Source organism: Plasmodium sp. gorilla clade G2, assembly GCF_900097015.1.
Source record: "Plasmodium sp. gorilla clade G2 genome assembly, chromosome: 9".
NCBI lineage: Eukaryota > Apicomplexa > Aconoidasida > Haemosporida > Plasmodiidae > Plasmodium > Plasmodium adleri (nom. inval.).
In genome coordinates this window covers 243,154-265,784 of record NC_041701.1, presented here as the reverse complement: position 1 = coordinate 265,784, position 22,631 = coordinate 243,154, and the positions used below count along the sequence as shown (strand labels likewise).

At 18.7% G+C, this 22,631-nt stretch overlaps 6 protein-coding genes across 6 annotated transcripts; 3 read left to right on the top strand and 3 right to left on the bottom strand.

Moving 5' to 3' along the window:
* Positions 1-1,142: 1,142 nt before the first annotated feature.
* Positions 1,143-3,452, top strand: PADL01_0905500 (dynein light intermediate chain 2, cytosolic; the record flags this gene model as incomplete). Its single annotated transcript, XM_028681719.1, has 1 exon — positions 1,143-3,452. One exon carries the CDS (start codon positions 1,143-1,145, stop codon positions 3,450-3,452), a length of 2,310 nt encoding a protein of 769 aa, XP_028538069.1.
* Positions 3,453-3,868: 416 nt separating this feature from the next.
* PADL01_0905400 (Maf-like protein, putative) lies at positions 3,869-5,194 on the bottom strand (the record flags this gene model as incomplete). The annotated part of the gene is made up of 1 exon (XM_028681718.1): positions 3,869-5,194. The coding sequence occupies one exon, from the start codon at positions 5,192-5,194 to the stop codon at positions 3,869-3,871; it is 1,326 nt and encodes a 441-aa protein (XP_028538068.1).
* Positions 5,195-6,773: 1,579 nt separating this feature from the next.
* Positions 6,774-8,444, top strand: PADL01_0905300 (conserved Plasmodium protein, unknown function; the record flags this gene model as incomplete). The annotated part of the gene is made up of 1 exon (XM_028681717.1): positions 6,774-8,444. One exon carries the CDS (start codon positions 6,774-6,776, stop codon positions 8,442-8,444), a length of 1,671 nt encoding a protein of 556 aa, XP_028538067.1.
* A 628-nt stretch (positions 8,445-9,072) lies between these two features.
* Positions 9,073-10,604, bottom strand: PADL01_0905200 (vacuolar protein sorting-associated protein 46, putative; the record flags this gene model as incomplete). Its single annotated transcript, XM_028681716.1, has 7 exons — positions 9,073-9,123; positions 9,401-9,484; positions 9,641-9,709; positions 9,830-9,943; positions 10,077-10,191; positions 10,315-10,406; positions 10,542-10,604. The coding sequence occupies 7 exons, from the start codon at positions 10,602-10,604 to the stop codon at positions 9,073-9,075; spliced, it is 588 nt and encodes a 195-aa protein (XP_028538066.1).
* An 886-nt stretch (positions 10,605-11,490) lies between these two features.
* On the top strand, positions 11,491-16,932 carry PADL01_0905100 (exoribonuclease II; the record flags this gene model as incomplete). Its single annotated transcript, XM_028681715.1, has 2 exons — positions 11,491-14,222; positions 14,340-16,932. 2 exons carry the CDS (start codon positions 11,491-11,493, stop codon positions 16,930-16,932), a joined length of 5,325 nt encoding a protein of 1,774 aa, XP_028538065.1.
* Positions 16,933-17,618: 686 nt separating this feature from the next.
* On the bottom strand, positions 17,619-22,202 carry PADL01_0905000 (conserved Plasmodium protein, unknown function; the record flags this gene model as incomplete). Its single annotated transcript, XM_028681713.1, has 1 exon — positions 17,619-22,202. The coding sequence occupies one exon, from the start codon at positions 22,200-22,202 to the stop codon at positions 17,619-17,621; it is 4,584 nt and encodes a 1,527-aa protein (XP_028538064.1).
* Positions 22,203-22,631: the final 429 nt, after the last annotated feature.

Genomic DNA, 22,631 nt, shown 5'->3' with positions numbered 1-22,631 from the left:
AATAAGATTTGTAATATATTGAAATAATATGTGTTCAGTTGCTTTTATTATTGTTTTACAATTTTTTTTTTGATGGAATAAAATTTTCTTTAATATAAAATGAAGGCTTCATTAAAAAATGTCATATACATAAATATAAATATAAATAAATAAATATATATATATATATGAATAATGTGTCTTTGTCTAATTATATATAAGTTCTTTAGTTCATATTGAAATGTTTATACAAATATATATATTTATAATAGCTTTAAAATGATATTCTTTTTTTCTTCTTTTTTTTTTTTTTTTTATTTATTGTGTGGTTGTTATAAGACAAAGTTATATTTATTTCACCAATATTAATGAAAGGGTTATTATATAATTTTAAATAAGATATATATTTTAAAAAATTGAACAAATATTATTAAGATCCATCTTTATATGAATACACATTTGTGACATATATATTTTGAAAATTTCTTTTCTTTTCTGTTTGTTCTTTTTGTAGCATGTTTTATAATATATTAAATTCATTATATCTTTAAATTTTCCATTTGACATCCTCTACATTAAAAGAAAAAAAAAAAAAAAATACAATGATGAAATAAAACAGAAAGTATATATATATATATATATATATATATATATTTATATTTATATCTCTCGGTTTTTTTTTTTTTTTTTTTTTTTTTTTTTTTTTTTTTTCAGCATTTTCCCCATATTGTTAATTTAAATTATATAGAAATAAAATAAAAAAAAAAAAATGTGTGCATTCCTGTACAGAAGACCATGCTGATATTTTGTTTTTTTCACACTAATTTTTCTTTTAACTTATTTAAAAAATATAAGTGGCATAAAAAATTTATATATATATATATATATATACATTTATGTATGTTCATTTAATTTATTTTTTATGACTCTGTTAATAACTGTATCGAATTATTAAATATAAGCCACACAGAAATTTTCATTCTTTTTTCTTATTTTATTTTATTTTTTTTTTTTTTTTCCCTTCAAAATATATTATAACACCTTATTACTATATTCTTATAGCAAATTCTTTTTTGCGTTTTTTATTTTTTTGTAATTTCTTAACACAAGTTTTTCTTATATACATATGTATGTATAGGTTATTTCATTTTAATAAAAGCACAATGAAGAAAGATAATAAGAATTTTTCAAATAGTTCAATTGGTCTTTTAAAAAAAAAAAGTACAACTAAACAGGATATTTCGAAGGTTAATGTGAAACATAAGGATAAGGTAACAATAAAAGGAAAAGAAAAAGAAAACATTTCTGTATTGTCTAAAAAAAATAACATAAATGATAAGAAAAAAGATATAAACACATTAAACCATTCTACAAATATAAAGATGAATGAGAAAGAATCTTTAACATTAAATAATTCAATTATGAATATAGAATATGATCATAAAAATGTTGATATCAATGGACAAGTCGAATTATTAAATGAAGAAATGAAGGAAAAAAAAATTGAATTGGATAATATTAATAAAAATGATAATTTACATAATCATAGCAATATTAATCATGTTCATATTTCAATTGCAAATAAATTTAAAAGGGAAGATAATATGGATGTATTAAAAAAAGATAATAATGAAGAAATTTTATCTAATAAATTATATCAAGAAAAAAAAGATATAACTTATAAAATAAATGATCTGGAAAAAAAAATTATATTGGATGATAAATCAAACATGAAGGATGAAGATAATATTGATATATTGAACAAAAATAATTTTTATGTATCAGACAATGATATTAAACACATAAATGATGGAATTCATATTTTTGATAATTATAATGGTGATAACGATGATAGGTATAATATTAATAACGAATATAATAGTGATAGTAATAATACTAATAATATTCATAATGATAATAATAGTGATAATAGCTATAATAGTCATAATAGTTATAATAGCAATTCGTATAATAGACACAATGATGATAATAATGATATATATATTACAAATAATGATAATTATACATATGATTATGAGGATCAAAAAAATGTACATAAGAATAGCAAAGATATAGATGAAGAAAAGCCATGTAATATATATGATAATATATTAAAACGATTAAATATTGAGAAAAATGAAAATTTGGAAAATAGTCATATAATAATATTTGGAAATAAGGATGTAGGGAAATCATGTTTAGTCAAAGCATTACAAGAAATATGTATAAATAATGATGAACAGAATGATTACCCTTTTTATTGTAATAAGAATAGAGTTTTGCCATTAGATTATGCTTGTTTAAAAGTAAAAAATATGGATGAAAATAGAAAGATGAAAGATATAAAAATTAATAGCCATATATGGATTTTACAACATCCATCTTATATTCATTCATTGATTAAAAATATAAAAAATTTTAAAAATGTAAAAAATATAATTATTTTAATATGTACAGATTTATACAAACCTTATAATATTATGTCTGATATAAATAATTGGATAGATACCTTGTATATTTTATTTGAAGCAATACATTCTAATACGAGCTTAAAGACATTAAACCAATTAAAAGAAAAAATGGAAAATTATATATATGATTATAAAAATAACATATTAGAAAAGGGGGGAAAAAGAGATGATCATAAAAATGAAGAACTAAAGGACACACACGAAAAAATAAATAATATTACTGATAGTAATAATAATACTATTAGTAATAATAATAATAATAATAATATGGTTAGTCAGGACAAAGAACGCTTAATAAAAATAAATTTAACCTTCCCAATATTTTTTATTATTTGTAAATCTGATGGATATGAAATTTTGAACAATAGAACCTATCAAGGATATATGGATGTCATAATTTCCTATTTACGTAATCTAGCCATAAATTATCATGCGGCTATAATATATTGCAATACTATCAATAAAGAGAATCCTAAAAATATAGAATTATTGTATAAATATATTATGCATAGATTATATAACTTTCCTTTTAACGAGAAACCAATTTTAAATGATTATGAAAAAATATTCATACCATCAGGATATGATAATATAGAATTAATAAATAAATCAATAAAAAATACATTTGTTGAAAATTTCAATAAACCATATGATTCAATTATTACTAAGCCAATACCAAATAAAAGCATAGTCGAACAAAATGAAAATATTGTAGATGATTTTTATTTTAATGAATTCTTAGCAAATTTATCTAATGATATAAATAAAATTAAAAAGAATGATGAAAATGTATCAACATGGGATAAAAATAAAATTGATGTTATTGTTAATAAAAATAATATATATACAGAAGAAAATAATGAAAACAATTTAAATAAAGATAAAATAGATCAATCATTACATAGCTTTTTTCAAAATCTTTTAGCTAAAGGAAGATCCAAATCGCCTAGTACACCTAATATTAACCCAACACCATTAGAAAAAAGAAATATAAATTTATGAAATGTTGAAAAGGAAATTATTTATGTATATTCAGTGATATATAAGGATATATATTTTATTAGTCTATATAAAAACTTTATTTTTTTTCATATTAAAAAAATGGGAAAAAAAAAAAAAAAAATATATATGTATATGTATATATATATATATATATATATATATATATATATATATATATATATAATATATATATTTATTTATTTATTCAAATGTGTGAACAATTAAAATATAAAAAAATTAACAAAAACATTAACATATAAAATAAAGAATTTATATTATTATAATAAAATGATATAAAATTGTATTTAAATTGTTACATAAAACAAAATATGATATCATAAATAAATATGATATGCAGATAAAAAAAAAAAAAAAATTAATAAACAGAAATATAATAAATTCAAATACTAAGAATATCACAAAATAGTGAGCAAATGAAATAACAAATTTATTGACAAGCCAAAAATGCTGTCTATATTTCCTTTAATAACATTTATATGTTTATGCATATATATATTTTCAATTTTCAAAGCACCTGCACAAAAATATATAGAAGGATCGTCTAATATGTTCTTAATTATATTATCATTCATATCATAAATATTGATAATTGATTCGTCTATACCTGTGACAATTTTTTCTGTTTCATATTCAATTAAAGTAATACTACTATAACTAAAACATTTATTATTATTATATGATTTAAGAAAATCAGTCGCTTCTTTTTGATCTGTTGGTTTTTCATATATTTTGTTATTACAATAAATAACTTCATCTCCTACTAATAATATTATTTTTTTCTTATTAGCTAACTTTAAAATTTGTTCTTTTAATTGTGAATCTTTTTTTATCATACTTAATAATTTCAATCCTTTGGCTACAGATATATTAGAAGTCAATGTAAAGGGGTCATGTTTATTTCTACATCCAATTTTCTTTTCATCAATATGTATACGTATTGATAAAAAATTTAAATTACTTTTTTTTAAAATATATTTTCTTGAAGTAGAAGTAGATCCAAGAATAAAAAAATAGTCATTCAAATCATTTAATTTATTTATATCAATATTATTAGATATTTGCATATTTGACATATAATTCTTTCTATATTTATCACAAGTAATACAATCGTCATTTGTTTCATCATAACATAGAAAAAGGACATTATTTGTTTCACCTAAAATGTTTATATTATCATTTCTTTTTTTATAGTGAAAATGATCATTGTTCTTTTTGTTCTTGCTTAAATAATTATTATTATCATTAATATTATTAATATTGTTGTTGTTTTTCGTAGTTGCTGTATCATAATTATTATGATCGATTAAAAATTTATTTAATTCAATTGAATGTTGAGAGATGTTATTATTCATTTTTTCTTGAATATTATATGATTCTTTTTCGTTATGAACATTTCCATTTGTTTCTTGTTTCTCATTTGTCACATGTTCATCATTGTTAATATAATTTTTATTTTCTTCGCTATTTACAATATAATTATATAAATTTTCATCTATTAAATTATTTATTTTTAGTACTTTATGTTTGACATTTTTATTGTGTACAAGACATAGTAGACGTGAAATAATTTCCTCATCAAATTCTAGTTCCAGCTCTTTTGTTATTTCATCATTTTTGTTTATTTCCATATCTTTTTTTAAGAATAATCCATTTTTCATTTCATTTTTTGCATTATGGACATTATTTAAACTGTGTTGGTTATTAAAATTGTGATTATTCATTATATATGTTATATTATTACTCTTATTTATGAATATAAAAATGATAATTATTTTATAATTCCATCACATCGAAATATATATATATGTATATGTATATATATATATGTATGTATGTATAATATGTTGCTTTTTTGGTTTATAAATTTATTACGCTTAATTATTTCTCCTTACCAAATTGTAATATGAATAAATATATATTATGGTATATGTTAATTTTTTCGGTATTGTTTTTATATTATTATAAAAAATATAATAAATTGTTATTATAGCAATATATACACTTTATTTTATTAATAGGGTATAACACAATTAAATAAAATAAATAAATAAATATATATATATATATATATATATATAATAATGGTACTGTATGATTCTTTTTTTTTTTTTTTTTTTTTTTTTTTTTTTTTTTCTCCTTCATTTCAAAAGGTTAATATAATAAATTTTTAAACACAGTTAGGTGCTAATGTCTATTCTGTGTTTTGAAAAAAAAATCAATAAGACATAAATACATACATATATAAATAAATAAATATATATATATATATATATAATGTTTTTATAATAGAAAAGTTTATATTTTATTCCTAATTACTTATTTTTTATTATTTTTTTTGTAATATGTACATAATATATACATATAATTCGTTGTTGATAATTTAAATAAATATATTTTTTTTTATACTTAAAAATTGAATTTAATTATACGTTAATATATATATATGTCACTTTATTGTTCTTTAAAATGGCAGGATAATATTAATTTTATTTTATTTTTTTTTTTTAATGTATGTTATAATTAGAATCTACATATATCAAGAAAAAGGAATCTATTTAATAATATAATAATGTCATACATAAATAAATTAATTTTGTTTAATTTATATAATATATATAATTGTTTCTTATAGATATTGAAACATAAGAGTTTTTCTAAATAAGTAAAAAACGTAATAGAGATATACTCATAAGAAAAGTTTAAATACTTACAAAAAAAAAAAATAAATTAAATTTATGAACGATTACAAATGTACAAAAAATATAATAATATTTAATATTTATTTATATTATAAGAATATATAAATTTGGTATTTATTAGGTATATTTTTATACACATATTAATATAAATAATATATACATATATATAATATTATATTATTGTATTATATTTTATAATACTATGTTATATTATATTCTTACATAAATTATATATATAATATGATGCATTAAATTTTATTTTTCTTTTTACTAAAAAAAAAAAAAAAAAAAAAGGAAATATGTATATATATAAAAACTTGTATACCTAAAAAGAAACATATATATATATATATATATATATATTGTTATAAAAAAAAGGAATATTATAAAAGCTTAATTTTTTTTTTTTTCAAACAATTCATGTTATATATAAAATGTTGATAAGTATTGTAGTTATATAATTTTATAAAATATAAGCTAAGTTGTTGTACAAAAAGGAAAAGTATATATATGTTATATTTATTATAATATATATATATATATATATATATATATATATGTATGTATGTATGATATAAATTGTTGTTATCCCTTATAAATTATGAACTTGAGAGAATATATATACATTTTTTTGATTTTATATTTTATCCCTGTAAGTAAAATTTGTATTGCATATAATGTAGAAAAAAATAAAAGGAATGTTCTTAGTAATTGTAGGAATGTATTATATCCTCATGGTAAGGGTTCATTATGTTATACAAGGGGGAAATATCTTTTTATAAAAAGAAAAAAGGAAGATGATATGAAATATAAAAAAACAAAATTAAGTGAAGCGAAGGATTTATTAAAAAATAGAAAGAATGATTATATGTATGGTTCCATATTAGAAAATAATAAGGTAGGATTATTAAGTGGCATTAAAGAAAAAATAGGATCATTTATTTTCGGAGGTAATAAAAATATAATCGAAAAATTAAAAGATTTAAATGAGAAGAAAAGTTTATGGTTCTTCACTGGATATGCAAGAAATATATTTCAACCAAATTCATTTTATAATATTTTAGCATTTGAAGAAATACAAGAAATAGATTATAAAAAATGGTCACAAGAAAATAAAATTAATTTTGATTATATATTAAATAGAAAAGTGGAAACTGGAAAAGATGATATAAATAAATCATTAAGTGTAAATATATATAAGGTAAAAAAGTATGTAATATTTTATAAAAATGAAGAAAATATCAATAACAAAAATACAAATGATAATATTAATAAAAATAATGATAGTAATATGGAGAAGCAAAATAATATTATCCATCATAATAATCAGAATTGTAATAATAGTTATCATTGTAGTGAGCATAAGAATGATTTTATTTTATGCACTTATATATATCTTATGTTTTATATATATGATAAGGAGAAAAAAAAATCTTATATCTTTAGTAATAATATACAGAATAACCAAAATTGTATTTATCAAATTATTGAAGTAGATAAAGAACAATATCCTAATTTATTTCACAATATTATTATGAATCCAGATTCTTTAAAAAAACACATTAATATTATAGCTTTAGAGAAAAGTCATAGTACCTATGAAAATATTATACATTATATTGGTAATAATGAATTATTAAATATTAATAATTATACAAACAAATTTAATTCATATTTAAAAAAGTTATATAACATATGTAATAATTCAAGTACGCTTATTGAAAATTCTTTAACTATGAAAAATTCTAAACCATATATTAATTTAATATTTAGTGATAAAAATTTTATGATTAAAAAAAAATCTTATTTTGAATATATAAAAACTTTCTTTCTAAAAAAAGATGATAAAGATTATTTAATAGAATATATTTTTAATGATAATAAAGGTTATAAATTTTATATTCAAAAAGATTTAGGTGATAATTCTTCTTATGTTATGAAATCTACAAAAATTACAGCTAAAAAATTAGACAAAATTTATAAACTCATTAATAATTTAGATTCCAAAAATATTAATAAAAGAGAAGCATTTTTTGCATTCACCAAAGTATTATTTGATAAATATAAAAATGAATATGAGATAGAGCAAAAAAATAAAAGTAAAGATCATAATATGTTGTATCATAATAGTAGAAGTATTTTTATTAACATGGGTTCCAATAATTATGTGGTTGATACGGATCTATCTATGTTAAAAAAGAACAACGATATATTATTATTTAGTATGGCGAAACATTTTTTTAACCACTTGCTTTCTTGTGTAAATATATAATTATCTCAATAGATAGATTTATAGATGAATATAAATATATATATATATATATATATATATATATTATCATATTATTTGTTCCTTATACATATTTTTTTCTCTTATATATTTATTTGTTTGTTATTTTCTATTTTTTTCATTTTTTTTGTTTGTGAATTTTTTTGTGTAAACATATGTGATATATATATATATATATATATAACATATGTGTCATAATATAAATATATTTATATTATATAAACAAGTCATCTTGTGAAATATATTTTTTTTTTCTATTTAATTTTTTCATCTTTTGATTATTATGAATATCTTAATTCTTAGGATAATTGGTATATAATAAATATGTTGTTTATAAATGTCTTTTTGCAGAAAAAACATTTTTTCATTTTTTTCTTTTTAAAATATATTCATAAAACACACGCACAAAAAAAAAAAAAAAAAAAAATTATATATAAATATTTATATGCAGTATGCATATATGAAATTATTATTTATTTATTTTTTTTTTTTTACGGAATAAAAACAAATGGAAAAAAATTTAAATGTTATAGAATGATATATATGTTAAAAATAAACATATACATATATATATATATTTATATATATATATATTATTTTTATTATTATATCATTTTAAGTTTTTTATCCTTTCACTCATATTAGATATTTCTTCTAGGTGCTGTAAAAAAAAAGAACATTATTGATTTAAAATTAATATGGTAATTCTTCCATTTTTATATTTATATAAATATTGTGTTGAATATTTTATATAAGAGACACAATTAAAATATTTATATTTGTAATAATACTAATGATTAAATATAAATAGGATATATAATTTTGTGAATTTTGAAATAAAACTATGTAAGATATAAATGGGCATAATATAAAATATTCAAATATATATTTATATGTATTTTTTATATTATTCATTTTAGAAATATATATTATATCACCTTGTTTATAGGATGAACAGATCCGATTTGTCCGTCCAGTTTTAAGGCATGTTCGTCGGCAATTTTGGATATTAATTCATCAACCTTTTATGAGGGTGGGAGGTAAATTAAATAAAAGATAAAAAGGACATGTATACAAAGGAATATATAATAGTATATTGGTTAAATATATAATACAGACATACATACATATATATATATATATATATATATATATATATGTTGATTGTTTTATGTTACCTCTTCTGTTGGCGCACTTATTGCGGATGAGGTTTGAACAGTGTCATTTATTAATTCAGAACTAATACTCTACAAATAAGAAAAATACATACATGGACATGTGAATTGTAATGTATGATTAATTAATATATATATATATATATATATATATATATATATTTATTTATTTGTTTATTTTTTATGTGGTACTATTTCGTCAAAAATATTTTCCAGCTTCGTTACATCATTTCCTATTTTAATTGCATTCGTTTCTGCATTTATTTTTTGTATTAGAGGAATCATGACCCCAACATCTTTTACAAGCTAAAAAATAAAATAAGAAATATAATATATAATTAAATTGCGCATATATATGACTTAATCATTCCATTTTATATTTTATTATAAATTATTTATTATCTTTTTATTTTTTTTATAATATTTTCTGTGTACTAACAGAAGCACACCGATGTGCTCCCTCTAATCGAGAGACAAGAACATCCAATTTGTTACTTAAGTTCAAATAGTTAACTTTTTCATTTTTTTTTCTTATGCATTTTTCAGCATATAATCTATATAAAGAAGAAATATAATTCATATATTCAACACAAGATGTAGTTATAAATACATATATAATATATATATATATATATATATATATATATATATATTCATATAATATTATATTTTGTAACCTGGCCAACTCAATTTTTCCTGCTTGTATAGCCTTCTTTACATCTCCTATTAATTTTTTTTCTTCTAATTCTGACCTTTGAGATAATTTTTCCTAAAGCATAAGGAGTAACATAAAAAGGAATGACAATAAATATTATAATTGAAACATATAAATAAGATATATCAGTGTATATATTTATGAATATAGCTGTTATTATATATAATATTTTATTCTATTCTCTTTTACTAATTCTTTTGTTTTTAATTTTAAACGGAAGATATGGTCTTCTGTAGATAATTTGTTACCCATTGTATATTTAAAGTAAAAAAAAAAATATATTAATATGATGAAATAAAGACAAAATATATGAATAAATAAATATAAATGTAATTTATATATATATATTTATATTATAAATAATGAGGTAAAAAGAAAAAAAAAAAAAAAAGAAAAAAAGGGATACTAAAATATATATATTTTTTAAGTTTTATATGGTATAATATAATTATTATATGTAAGAAATAAAATAATATATATAAATAAATAAATATATATATATATATATATATATTATTTGAAAAAAAGAAAAGAAAGGAAAATTAACTAATTTTAATATTTAACAGAACAAACAATAAGAAAAAAAAAAAAAAATATAAAATAAATATTTATTTTTGGTTCTGTGTTAATATGTGTACGGCAATATATAATAATGTACATAATAATATAATATTACATTATATATATTTATATATATATATATATAGATAGATATATCATCATATATATATGATAATTTTGTGTAATTAAAAATTATTGCTATGTAAATTTATATATTTATGATTTCTTCATATTATAAAGCCTATAATAATTAAGAAAAAATTGCGAAAATTTTTTAAATAAATAAATAAAAAATATATGAAATAATTAACTTCCTTTCCTTTTTGTTTGTTTACTAATTTGTTTTTTTCTAATTTATAAAGAAAGTATATAGATATTTATCCATTAATATATACAGTATAATATATATATATATATATATATATATATTTACAGTTTTGGAAAAAAAAATAAATGATTTATTTATTTTGAATGGTTTACCTATAATTAAAAAAAAAAAAAAAATTTTAAAGTTTTATATAAAGAAAATGATATATAAATTATTATATTAGCAATTTGGAAGAGGAAAAGTTATAATATGTTTTTTTATAAAAATGTTCAAAGATATTGTTTTTATAGAAGAATATATGAAAATATACAAATCATAAGGACATTACAAATTAAAGAAAAAGCAAATAATAATGTAGCGAAAAGAAGAGAGGGTTGGTGGGATAATAATGTAAATAAAAATGATAGAAATATGTGTAGGTCAAAGAATTATTTGTCGGGATCTACTACTAGGGATGATAATATGAAGGATGATAATATGAGGGATGATAATATGAAGGATTATAATATGAAGGATTATAATATGAAGGATTATAATATGAAGGATGATAATTTGAAGGATTGTAGTTTAAAGGATGATAATTTGAAGGATGGTAGTTTAAAGGATGATAATTTGAAGGATAGAAATATAAAAAATGATAATATGAAAGATAATAATAACAATAATAGTATTAATAATAATATTAAGGATAACGATGAAAAAGATTTCTATAAACGCATCTTTTCCGAGTTAAAAAAATTAAATGATAAAGGTTCAAACAGATATGTCCCTGTAGATGAAAAAAATACAAACACTATAACAAATGAAGATCATTTATCAAATAAGAATAGCATAGAAAGTGAAAAGATTAATGGTAGTTTTTCCTCTATACATGATGAAGGAAATAATAAAGAAAAAATTAAAAATGAGAACATCTGCATTGTTCCACAAAGTATTCAATCAAATGATGTGTATAATATATCGAAACAAAAAAAGGGACAATATAAAAATAATGACAAAAATGAAAAATATTTAAAAGAAAAAAATAAATATTTAGTAAGAAAGGATATATACTTAAAAGTTAAAGATGAACATATTAATAATAAAGAATTATTACTAAAAAAAGAAATATGTTATAAAAAAGATATGAATAAAAATAATAAATTAAAAATGAAAAACAAAACAAAGGAAAAGGATGAGGAGATATTAATTAGAAAAAATGATAAGGATAAAATATCTCAATTGGATATAATAAATAAAAATAAGGGGACAAAAAATGTGGATAATAAAAAAAATTATTTGATAGTAAAAAATGAAAATAATGTGAAAGGTGGCAGTGGCATCGGGAGTAGTAATAATAACACAAATTACTTATTAAGTAATAAATATAATAATAATAAGGGACTTTTAAATAATGGAAAAAATATTAATAATTTTGAAGGAGAAGAAAAAGATGATATTCTTAATTCACCAACTTATAATTATAAAAATAAAGATATATCAAATAAAATTATAAATTCATCACAAAATATTTTTTTATCAAATGTCGAAAAGAATAATATATTTGTTGAGTATGAAACGTACTGGGATAATGAAAAAATAAAAGAAATATTAGAACTTCAAAAAGATACAAGGATATTGAAAAATTATTTATTTAAAGGTGTACTATATATTTCACCCTTTGATACAAATAAATGCTTTGTTATTAGTAAAGAAACAGATGGATTAATGAAATGTAAACTTTATCCTGTGTATGGTTATATAAGTAGGAATAGAGCTTTAAATGATGACGTAGTATATGCATATACAGAAAGAAGAACTATCAAAAATGAAAATGTTTCAAATATGGAAATTAATATAGCAATGGAAAAAGAAAAAGATGAAGAGAGAGACAAAATAGACAATGTAAAAAATCAATACAATGAAAAAGAAGAAAATAATAATGAAAAAATTGAAGAAAATGAAAAGGCTAAATTTTGTAGAGTTGTTCAAATTGTTGAAAGGAAAAATGTTGAAGTGGTGGGTTCTTTAAATTATTTAAATATAAAGGAAAAAATAAATAATATATTTGGAAAGAAAAGTAAATATAATAAAAATAAAAAAAAAAATGAAAATGAAAATGAAAATGAAAATTGCCATATAGAATTGGAAGATAATAATATGGAAAATAATCTAGTTGATGATATTTTTAAATGTAACAATAATGATAATATAAATAATAATAATAATAATATATTACATTCATCCAATATATTTTCCCATATGAATAAAAAAAATAATTATGTGTATGCTAAAGTACAACCAACAGATTCTAGATTACCTTGTTTTATTTATGACTCTTCAAATAATATTACAAATATACTATTAAATTATATAAGAAAAGAAAAATTAAATGTATATGTTATTGTAAAATTTAAAGAATGGGAAAAAAATCAAATAAATCCTACAGGAAATATAACTACCATTTTAGGTAATGAGAATAATTTTTTTGGTATCATATATTTATTTTTATACTTATATAAAATTCAATATTATATTTATAAAATAACAGATATGAATTATTTGAAATCCAAAATTGTGATCAGTGATAAAATTATCAACTGCTTTATTAATCGTAAAAATAATATGGAACAGTTATTATTATTAAATGGACATAACAAAGAAAATGAATATTCCATGGAAGAAATAAATAAAAAAATTGCTTATTTAAAAAATGTCCAAAAAAAGAATAAAATGTTAGAAAGATATATGTTGAAAAGCTTTTTGATGAATAGACAAATAATTACAGATCTTGATATATTTACTATAGATCCAACAAAAGCTAAAGATTTGGATGATGCATTGTCTATAGAATTTATAAAGGATAATAAGGAACACCAAGAATTAAAATATAGATACAAAATAGGAATACATATATCAGATGTATCCTTTTTTGTTACACCTAATTCGTATTATGATAATCTAGCTTCAAAATTATGCAACACTGTATATATGGATTTTACGTAATGAGAAATGAATATATGAAATTTTTTTTTTTTTTTCATACAAATTTTTTTATTTTATATTATTATAATATATATATATATATATATATATATTTTTTGATTTTTTCCTTTTAGGGTCCTTCATATGCTGCCATCCATTTTAAGCGAAGAAATATGCTCATTAAACACCAGAGGAGAAAAGCTAGCATTTTCCATTTTTTTCTACGTAGATAATATAAGTAACCCATATAATATCACGACAATGGAATATTCTGGTTATGAGAACAAACCACATTTTATAGAAATTAAAAAAACATTGATAAGAAGTAAATATAAATTAAATTATGATATGGTTGAAGATTATATTGATGATATATATATAAATATAAAGGAAAAGGATAAAAATATTAACAGTATTGAAGAGATAATATTAATTAATGGGAATTTATCATTATCCTATTTTATATCAAATTTTTATGATATATGTAAGAAGTATAATATATCTGAAAAAATTGGTGGTGATATATTCAGATTATATTTATTATCAAAAATGTTGAAACAGAAAACGAAGAGGAAAAATATATATCAAAAATATTCTTTATTATTTTCTTTAAACAATAATAAAAAGTATAACTTAGAAAAAATACTTCCATTAAGTATAGAAGAATTAAGTAATAAATATATAACATCAATAAGTAATATTAATCATATTAGTAATAAGGATAATATGTATAAAAGTTTTAATGAATTTTTAATAGAAGAAGGTTATTTTAATTTATTAGAACCTATGAATTTAGAGAACGTGGATATAGAAATATTAGAATATAAGAAGAAGAGTCATATGTTAATTGAAGAAATGATGATAGTTACAAATTTTTTAGTAGCAAATATTATATCTATTAATAATATGTTAGGTATATTAAGAATACATGAAGATACATCTGAAGACATAAAAAAAAATTTATTAAAAATTATAGATTATCAAACATATAATAAAATTAATACAATGATAAATATCAAAAATAATAATATTAATGATATTTTATCAGTTAGTGAAAAAGTATTGAACGAAAATCAGTACTTATGTTTACAATATAATTTATTAAAATATTATAAAGAAGCTATATATATACCAACATTAGAAGGACAAAACAATACAACACATTTTGGCCTTGTCCTCAACAAATATATTCATTTTACCTCACCAATAAGAAGATATATAGATATAGTAATTCATCGAATATTACAAAGTTTAATTGATAAGGATAATATTAAGTATTATAATTATGATATGTTAAAAAATATATGTGACCAATGTAATTATCAAAAGAAAAAATCAGACGAGGCACAAGTTCATATGAAAAATTATTTCTTAAATAAATATTTAATATATCTGAATGGTATATATAAAAAAGTAATAGAAAATCGTCATATGAATGGTTATAGTGTCGATGGAAATGATGAAAATATAATTAATTCGAGAAATAATAATAATGATGAGATAATTATGAAGAAAAATAATAGTGATGAGAATAATATTGAGATAAATAATATTGACATATATAATAGTGATCAGAATAATATTGATATAAATAATATTGATCAGAATAATATTCAGATAAATAATAATTATATCCATTTGAAGGAAGAAAATGAAAAATTATGTGAATCTTCAAATAAAAACATACAAGGAACAGATTACACAAGATTATCAACGTATAAAGAAATTTTATATATGTCCAAATATATGCCTATTAAAAAATATTTTTATTTAAACAATGGTATTATAAGTTTCTTAACAGAAGCATATATCCAAGAAATAATTATTACCAAAAATATAAGAGAAAATATATGCTTAAATATAATGAAAGAAAATTATATTTCTATTAATGAAAATTATAGTAATGAAATAATTCCATATACTTGTTTTATTTGTAATGATTATCAATATAAAAATATAGAAAAAAATTATACTCGCAATGATAATTTAAATAATGACAATTCATTATTTAATTCGCAAATAGATAATAATGAAAATGAAACTAATGTAGAAATATTATTTAAAAAATCTATAAATGAAAATAATAAATTAAAAAATGCTATTGTATTTTATGTACCAATATTGGAGATAGAGAAATCTATAAGTGATAATTTGTTAAGTCTAAAATTCCACTTTTTAATTATTTCTTATAAGGAAAAAATATATATTTACAATATATTAAAAGGTGTATTATATGAAATATGTAGTAATATTTTATTGTGTAGAAATGAAAAAAATAATAATGATATATATGATGATGAAATTAATTCTGAACATGAATGTAAACAAAATAAACAATTGTATGATATTTTTGAAAAGATTAAACATATGCAATTGGATATAAAATATAAAATGGAAAATATTGAAAATAAAAAAGATTTTCAAAATGTATATGATGATTTATATATTCGTGATGTACTTATTGAAAAGAATAAAATAGAAAAAGATGAAGAAAATAAATCGAATATATTGACAAATAAAAAAAATACTACCATTAATAACATATCAAATGAACAAAATTATATAAATAATAAAGTGGAAAATGTTGAAAGTGAATATTTAAAATGTTTAAATGATAAAAGATTAGAATATAAATATTATAATAATTATGAAAAATTAAGTAGATTTCAAAAAAATAAAATTTTTATAATACCGGGAAGTCAAATGTGGACCTTACGTCTAATTTGAAATGGAAAAGGAAACTTTCAATAAGAAAAATATATATATATATATATATAGATACATATATTTTTACATATATTATATAGAAAAGAATATATCATATGAATATATATGCTCCCAATTCTTTAATTTTAATTTGATTTATTTATTTTTATTTTTTTTTTTGTCTATGTGTGTTTGTCATATGTTATATGCTTTATTTATTTTTTTTCTTTTCTATTATATGGAACTTTTAAATAAATATCCATATTCCATAACAAATACATATAGTAATATATTTCATACATATACTATAATATTTGTCTGTTCATTATTTTTAATTTTATAATTAAATCTATAAGAATTAATATAAACTCAAATATTTAATTACAAATTTTTGAATCATATTTTTTTAACATTTAAATAGTTATTTATTAAAATATCATTTATTTATAAAAATGTTTTTAAATATATTTCATAGAAAAAAAAAAATAATAATAATAAAATATATATGAATGCACATAATTCATTCGAGCTAGCTAGCTTTTTTTTTTTTTTTTTTTTAATTTATATTTTTTGAAATATATGCTCATTATATTAATTATATGAGCGAAAGAAGAATTGTAATATATATATATATATATATATATAATATAATAGATATATTAGAAATATTTAATTTTTAAAAGATATATAAATCATATTCGAATTTATCATTTGACTAATTTCATATTCTTTTTAGGAATATATTTTTTTTTTAACCTTAATTCAATTTTTATAGCATAATGGTCCGACATAGTTACAAAACGTACATTTTTTAAATTCATTGAAAATGAATAGGAACACTTAAGTTTTTTCATTTTATTATTTGAATTAACCATTACTAATGGTTGTTTAAACAATATTTTTGCACTCCTGATATAATAATATTTTAAAATTGTTAATCCATTGTATCTATGAAATTGGAATGATGACTCATCTACACTTTTTTCATTATTGTGATTATTTTTGTAAGAAATGTTGGTATACTTTTTTTTATTGTTTAAATATCTTTTTGATAAAACATATGTTTCATTTTTTGCATTTTCTTTATTATGTGTTTTATGATTTGTATTAGGATTCTCATTTTTTTTTTGATAATTAACAGATGGAAAAAATATATAGTCACACCTTAACCCGTTACATTTAGAATGAGGGCCTATAGCATTTAGAGGATTTAATGGATCCCATGTAAATTCATCATTTAATGCTTTCTTTTTTTTATAACTTGTTTTCTTTTGATTATAATTTATTTTTCCTTTCCATTTAAGGGGATAAATTTTTTGTTGTTTTTCATTATTTACAAAAATAAAATTTTTCTCTTCTCTTGTGTCTTTATTTTTTGATTCGTTATTATATGGAATTATATAAGTATTTCCTTTTTGTTCACATATAAATGTTCTCTTTGATTTTTCTTTTTTTTGATTATTATAATATTTGTTGTAATTTTTTTTTTTTGACTTGTTACATTTGAATATATTGATATAATGAATAATACACTTTCGTATGTGTACTTTTTTTTTTTGAAGTATATAGTGAGACCTTTTCAAGATATGCAATTTCTTTTTTTTATTAATATTTACACTAGGATTCTTTAGATTGTCTTGATAATTTAATAATGTATATTGTTTATTCTTATTATTATCATAACATATATTTTTTTCCTTATGAATAAACCTAAAAACGTTTAGTCTTTTGCTATTATCAATTTTTAACGATTTATTTATCTTCATATTTCTTAGGTATATATTTTTGTTCTTTTTATTTATTTTCTTTATACTGTTTGTATGGTTCCTTTTGTTGATATGTTTAGTCTTGCTGAACTTTATAATTTTTTTTATAACAGTGGATTTTTTTTTCTTGCATTTTTTATAATTATTGTCTCTAATAATTGTTTGATCATTTATTATATTATTACTATGTGTATTATTTGGAAATATTAATAAGTATTTCTTTATTTTCTGTGTTTTTTCATGTTCCTTTACTTTATTATCCGTTTTACATTTTATGAGTGCCTTAAAAATGAGACTCCAGAAGCATTTTACATTTTCATTTGGATACGAGTCATTTTTATCATTTATAATATTTGTATCAAATATATTGTATTCGTTTGTATAAGTGGTAATATTTTGTTCTATATTTGAATATACTTTGTGGTGTGAATTTATTTCATGTAAATTATTTGAAGGGCATTTCTTCGTATTTTTATATGAAAAATCATAATATTCACTTTTTGTTTTTTTCTCACTATAATCTTTGTTCTTTTGAGGGTCCTTTATATATTCCTCATTGGTATCATGTTGATATATATTATTAGCTATATGATCATAATTTTTAATATACTCTTCAAATTGTGTACTATTCCCTTGTTCATATAATAATATATTTTTATGCCTTACCTTTTCATCGTAATACAAATTTGTAGATACATCATTTGTATATAAATTATAATAATTATTTCCATGTGTATTTGTCAATGTATGTATATAATAATTTTGATATAAATCATTTTGTATTGTTTCATTATTATCATGTATAAATTTTGTTTTTTCTCTATAAAAACAATTATATTTTTTATATAAGGATAATTTTTTCCTATATATTTTGTTATAATTTATCTTTTTATTATTATGATTATTTAAATAGTTCATAGTTTTATTATATTTATTTATATGATTACATATTGTCCTTTTTTTCATTTTTTTGTTATTTTTCCTTATGTAATCGTAATAATTATGATATGTATTGTCTGAGGAAGAACTTTTATTCTTAGTGCTATCATCACACATAAACTGTTTAGAAAATAGTTTTCTAAAAATATGAAACCCTTTTGTATTTTTATTTTTTGTAATATAATTATTATTTATTAGCTTTTTTATATGATCTATTGGATGAAACATATTTGAAAAATGTTTGATCCTTTTTATTTTATCATATAAATAATGTATAATTTTGAATATTTTATATATTTCTTTTTTTGTTGTTTTCTTTTTATGGATAATATTTTCATTTTTTTTATAATTATCAGATGTGAAATTTTTATTGATTTTGTAGGAATAATGACTTGATACATAATTTATAGTTTTACTATTATTATTCATTATTTTTTTGTAACACAAATATTTTAACCTATATTCTTTCTTATTTTTTCCACATTTTTTTATTATTTTTTTTCTTATGATTTTCTTATAATTAATATTTACCATGTTGAGATATTTTCCATATTGTTTAAGATAAACATCTTTTTTGTTTTGTATGAATATATATTTCTTTCTATTTTTGGATGAATAATATTTGTCTTTTTTATTTTGTAAGTTGTATGGTGTGAATATGAATTTACCATTGGCTGATATATTAAAAAAAAAAATTTTTTTTCTACTTTCTTTACTTATTTGTTCATGACAAATTCTAAAATTACTATTTGTTTCCACGTAATTGGATGGTTGATAAAACGAATCATGGTTATCTAAAATATATAATTTATTTTGTTTGTTTAAAAATTTCTTATAATATTCATTATTATTATTATTATAATTATACGGTTGACATATACTACAATAATTGTATAGTAATATATTAGGATTCATATAAAAAGTTTTATTATTATTTATAATTTTTTTTTTTTCATAAGAGAAATCATTGTTTTGATATAGAGAAGAACACTTTTTATAATACAATATTTTATTACATTTGTTCTTTTTATTACTTGAGAATATATTATGCTTCCCTTTTTTTTTTATTTCATCCATAATATTTCTATTTATTGAATTCCGATTTGAATAATATAACTCTGCTTCGTTTAGATGATTATTACATATTGTGTGATCATGAAAAGAATCTTCATATTTATTATTACTAAAATAATGATTTTTTTTTTCTGTATTGTTATTTATTTTTTTTATTTTTTTTAAACATAATATATTATCTCCTATCACATTAAATGTATTATTAGGATATATTATGTTTATATGTTTTGTTTCATTTTTTGGGACTTTATTTTTAATTTTTGCATGTTTTTCTTTTCTATTTCTTGCATATAGCCAAGCGTCCTTCCACCCATTCTTAATAAAAGAAGCATAATTATTTGGGCATAAATTAGGTGCAGCATTTAAATCCCCAATAATAATTGGAATGGTATTTCGTTTTTGTGCTTGGCTAGCTATTTTCATGATTTGTTTAATTTCATAATCTCTTACTTTTTCTATATATTTTGATTCCATACGAACAGCTGCACTTGCTAAATGCATGTTAATCAAAGTGACATAACTAAAGGAAGGAACATCAATAACTACCTCTAGAAAACCTTTTGTTCCGAATAAATTTTCTAAATATGTAACACGCTTAAAGCTATGAAAGTTGGAATATATAATTGGATATTTACTAAAAACTAATAAACCATGATGTAAAGCTAAAAAATTCTTTTTTCTTTTAAACCTATAAAATCTCTTTGAATTTTTTGATTTATATTTAATTTTATGATTATTACAATTTTTACTGAGCATATTTTTATTTGCATCTGTAGAATTGTATATATCATTCTGATCACATATATGTGTATGATTACATTTTTTTTCATAACATGTATTATCTGTATAAACTTGACATTTCTTTTGGTTACAAAATATCTTTATAAAATCTTGACTACAATAATAATCTCTAGCATAATATGGATAAAGAGATTTCAAATTAATCCTCAAGAATTCTGCATGTTTTTCATCATATACTTCTTGTAATGCTATAATATCTGCATCCGTTTTTTTTAATGCATAAGGAATATATGCTAATCTTTTAGATATAAATGGAGGATTCTTATAAAAACTTATACCACATATTTTATATTCTAAAAGTCCTGTATTAAAAGACATGAATGAAAGTTTTTTTAACAAATTTTTCATAATTATCATATTTTCCTTCTTACTTTTTATTTCGTCTTCTTTTTTATTATCACTAGAATTAATGTTGTTTCTTCGACATTCTATGTGTATATTATCATAATATGTTATCTCTGTTTCTTCATCACCACATATATTTTTGTTTAAAAAATCAATATAATTTTTATCTTCTAATTCAGTTTTTTCTTTTTTATTTTTATTAGATATCTCATCTAAATCATCATACTTGTTATTACATTTATCCTTTATAGAATCCACATCGATAGAATTATTAAAACCCTTATTCATTTTACATGATGACATATTATCTATATTATTTATATTATTAAAATGTTCATATTTTTTATACAAATTTTGGAGTACCATATTTTGGATGTTTTCTTTCTTCAAATATATTCACTACATATTTTTATCAAATATTATAATATATCTTTGATATAATATTAATAAAAACATTCTTTTTTATTTTATAATTGTTCACATGAAACAAATATAAATAATATACAAAATAGATTAATATATATATTATATTATTTTTTTTGATTGGATTTCATTTTTATATTTTAGTCTATATAACGATCATTATAATATGATCATTAATGATATAGACTATTTCTTCTTTTATATTAATGAGGGAATCATTTTTTTTTTTTTCTTTTTTTTTATATTTCTTTATTTACATTGGTTATATCTATAAATATATATTATATATATATATATATACATATGAACGTTTATATAATATAGTTTTTTATTTTCTTGTATAGAAGGAAAGACAGTGAAAAATGAAATATT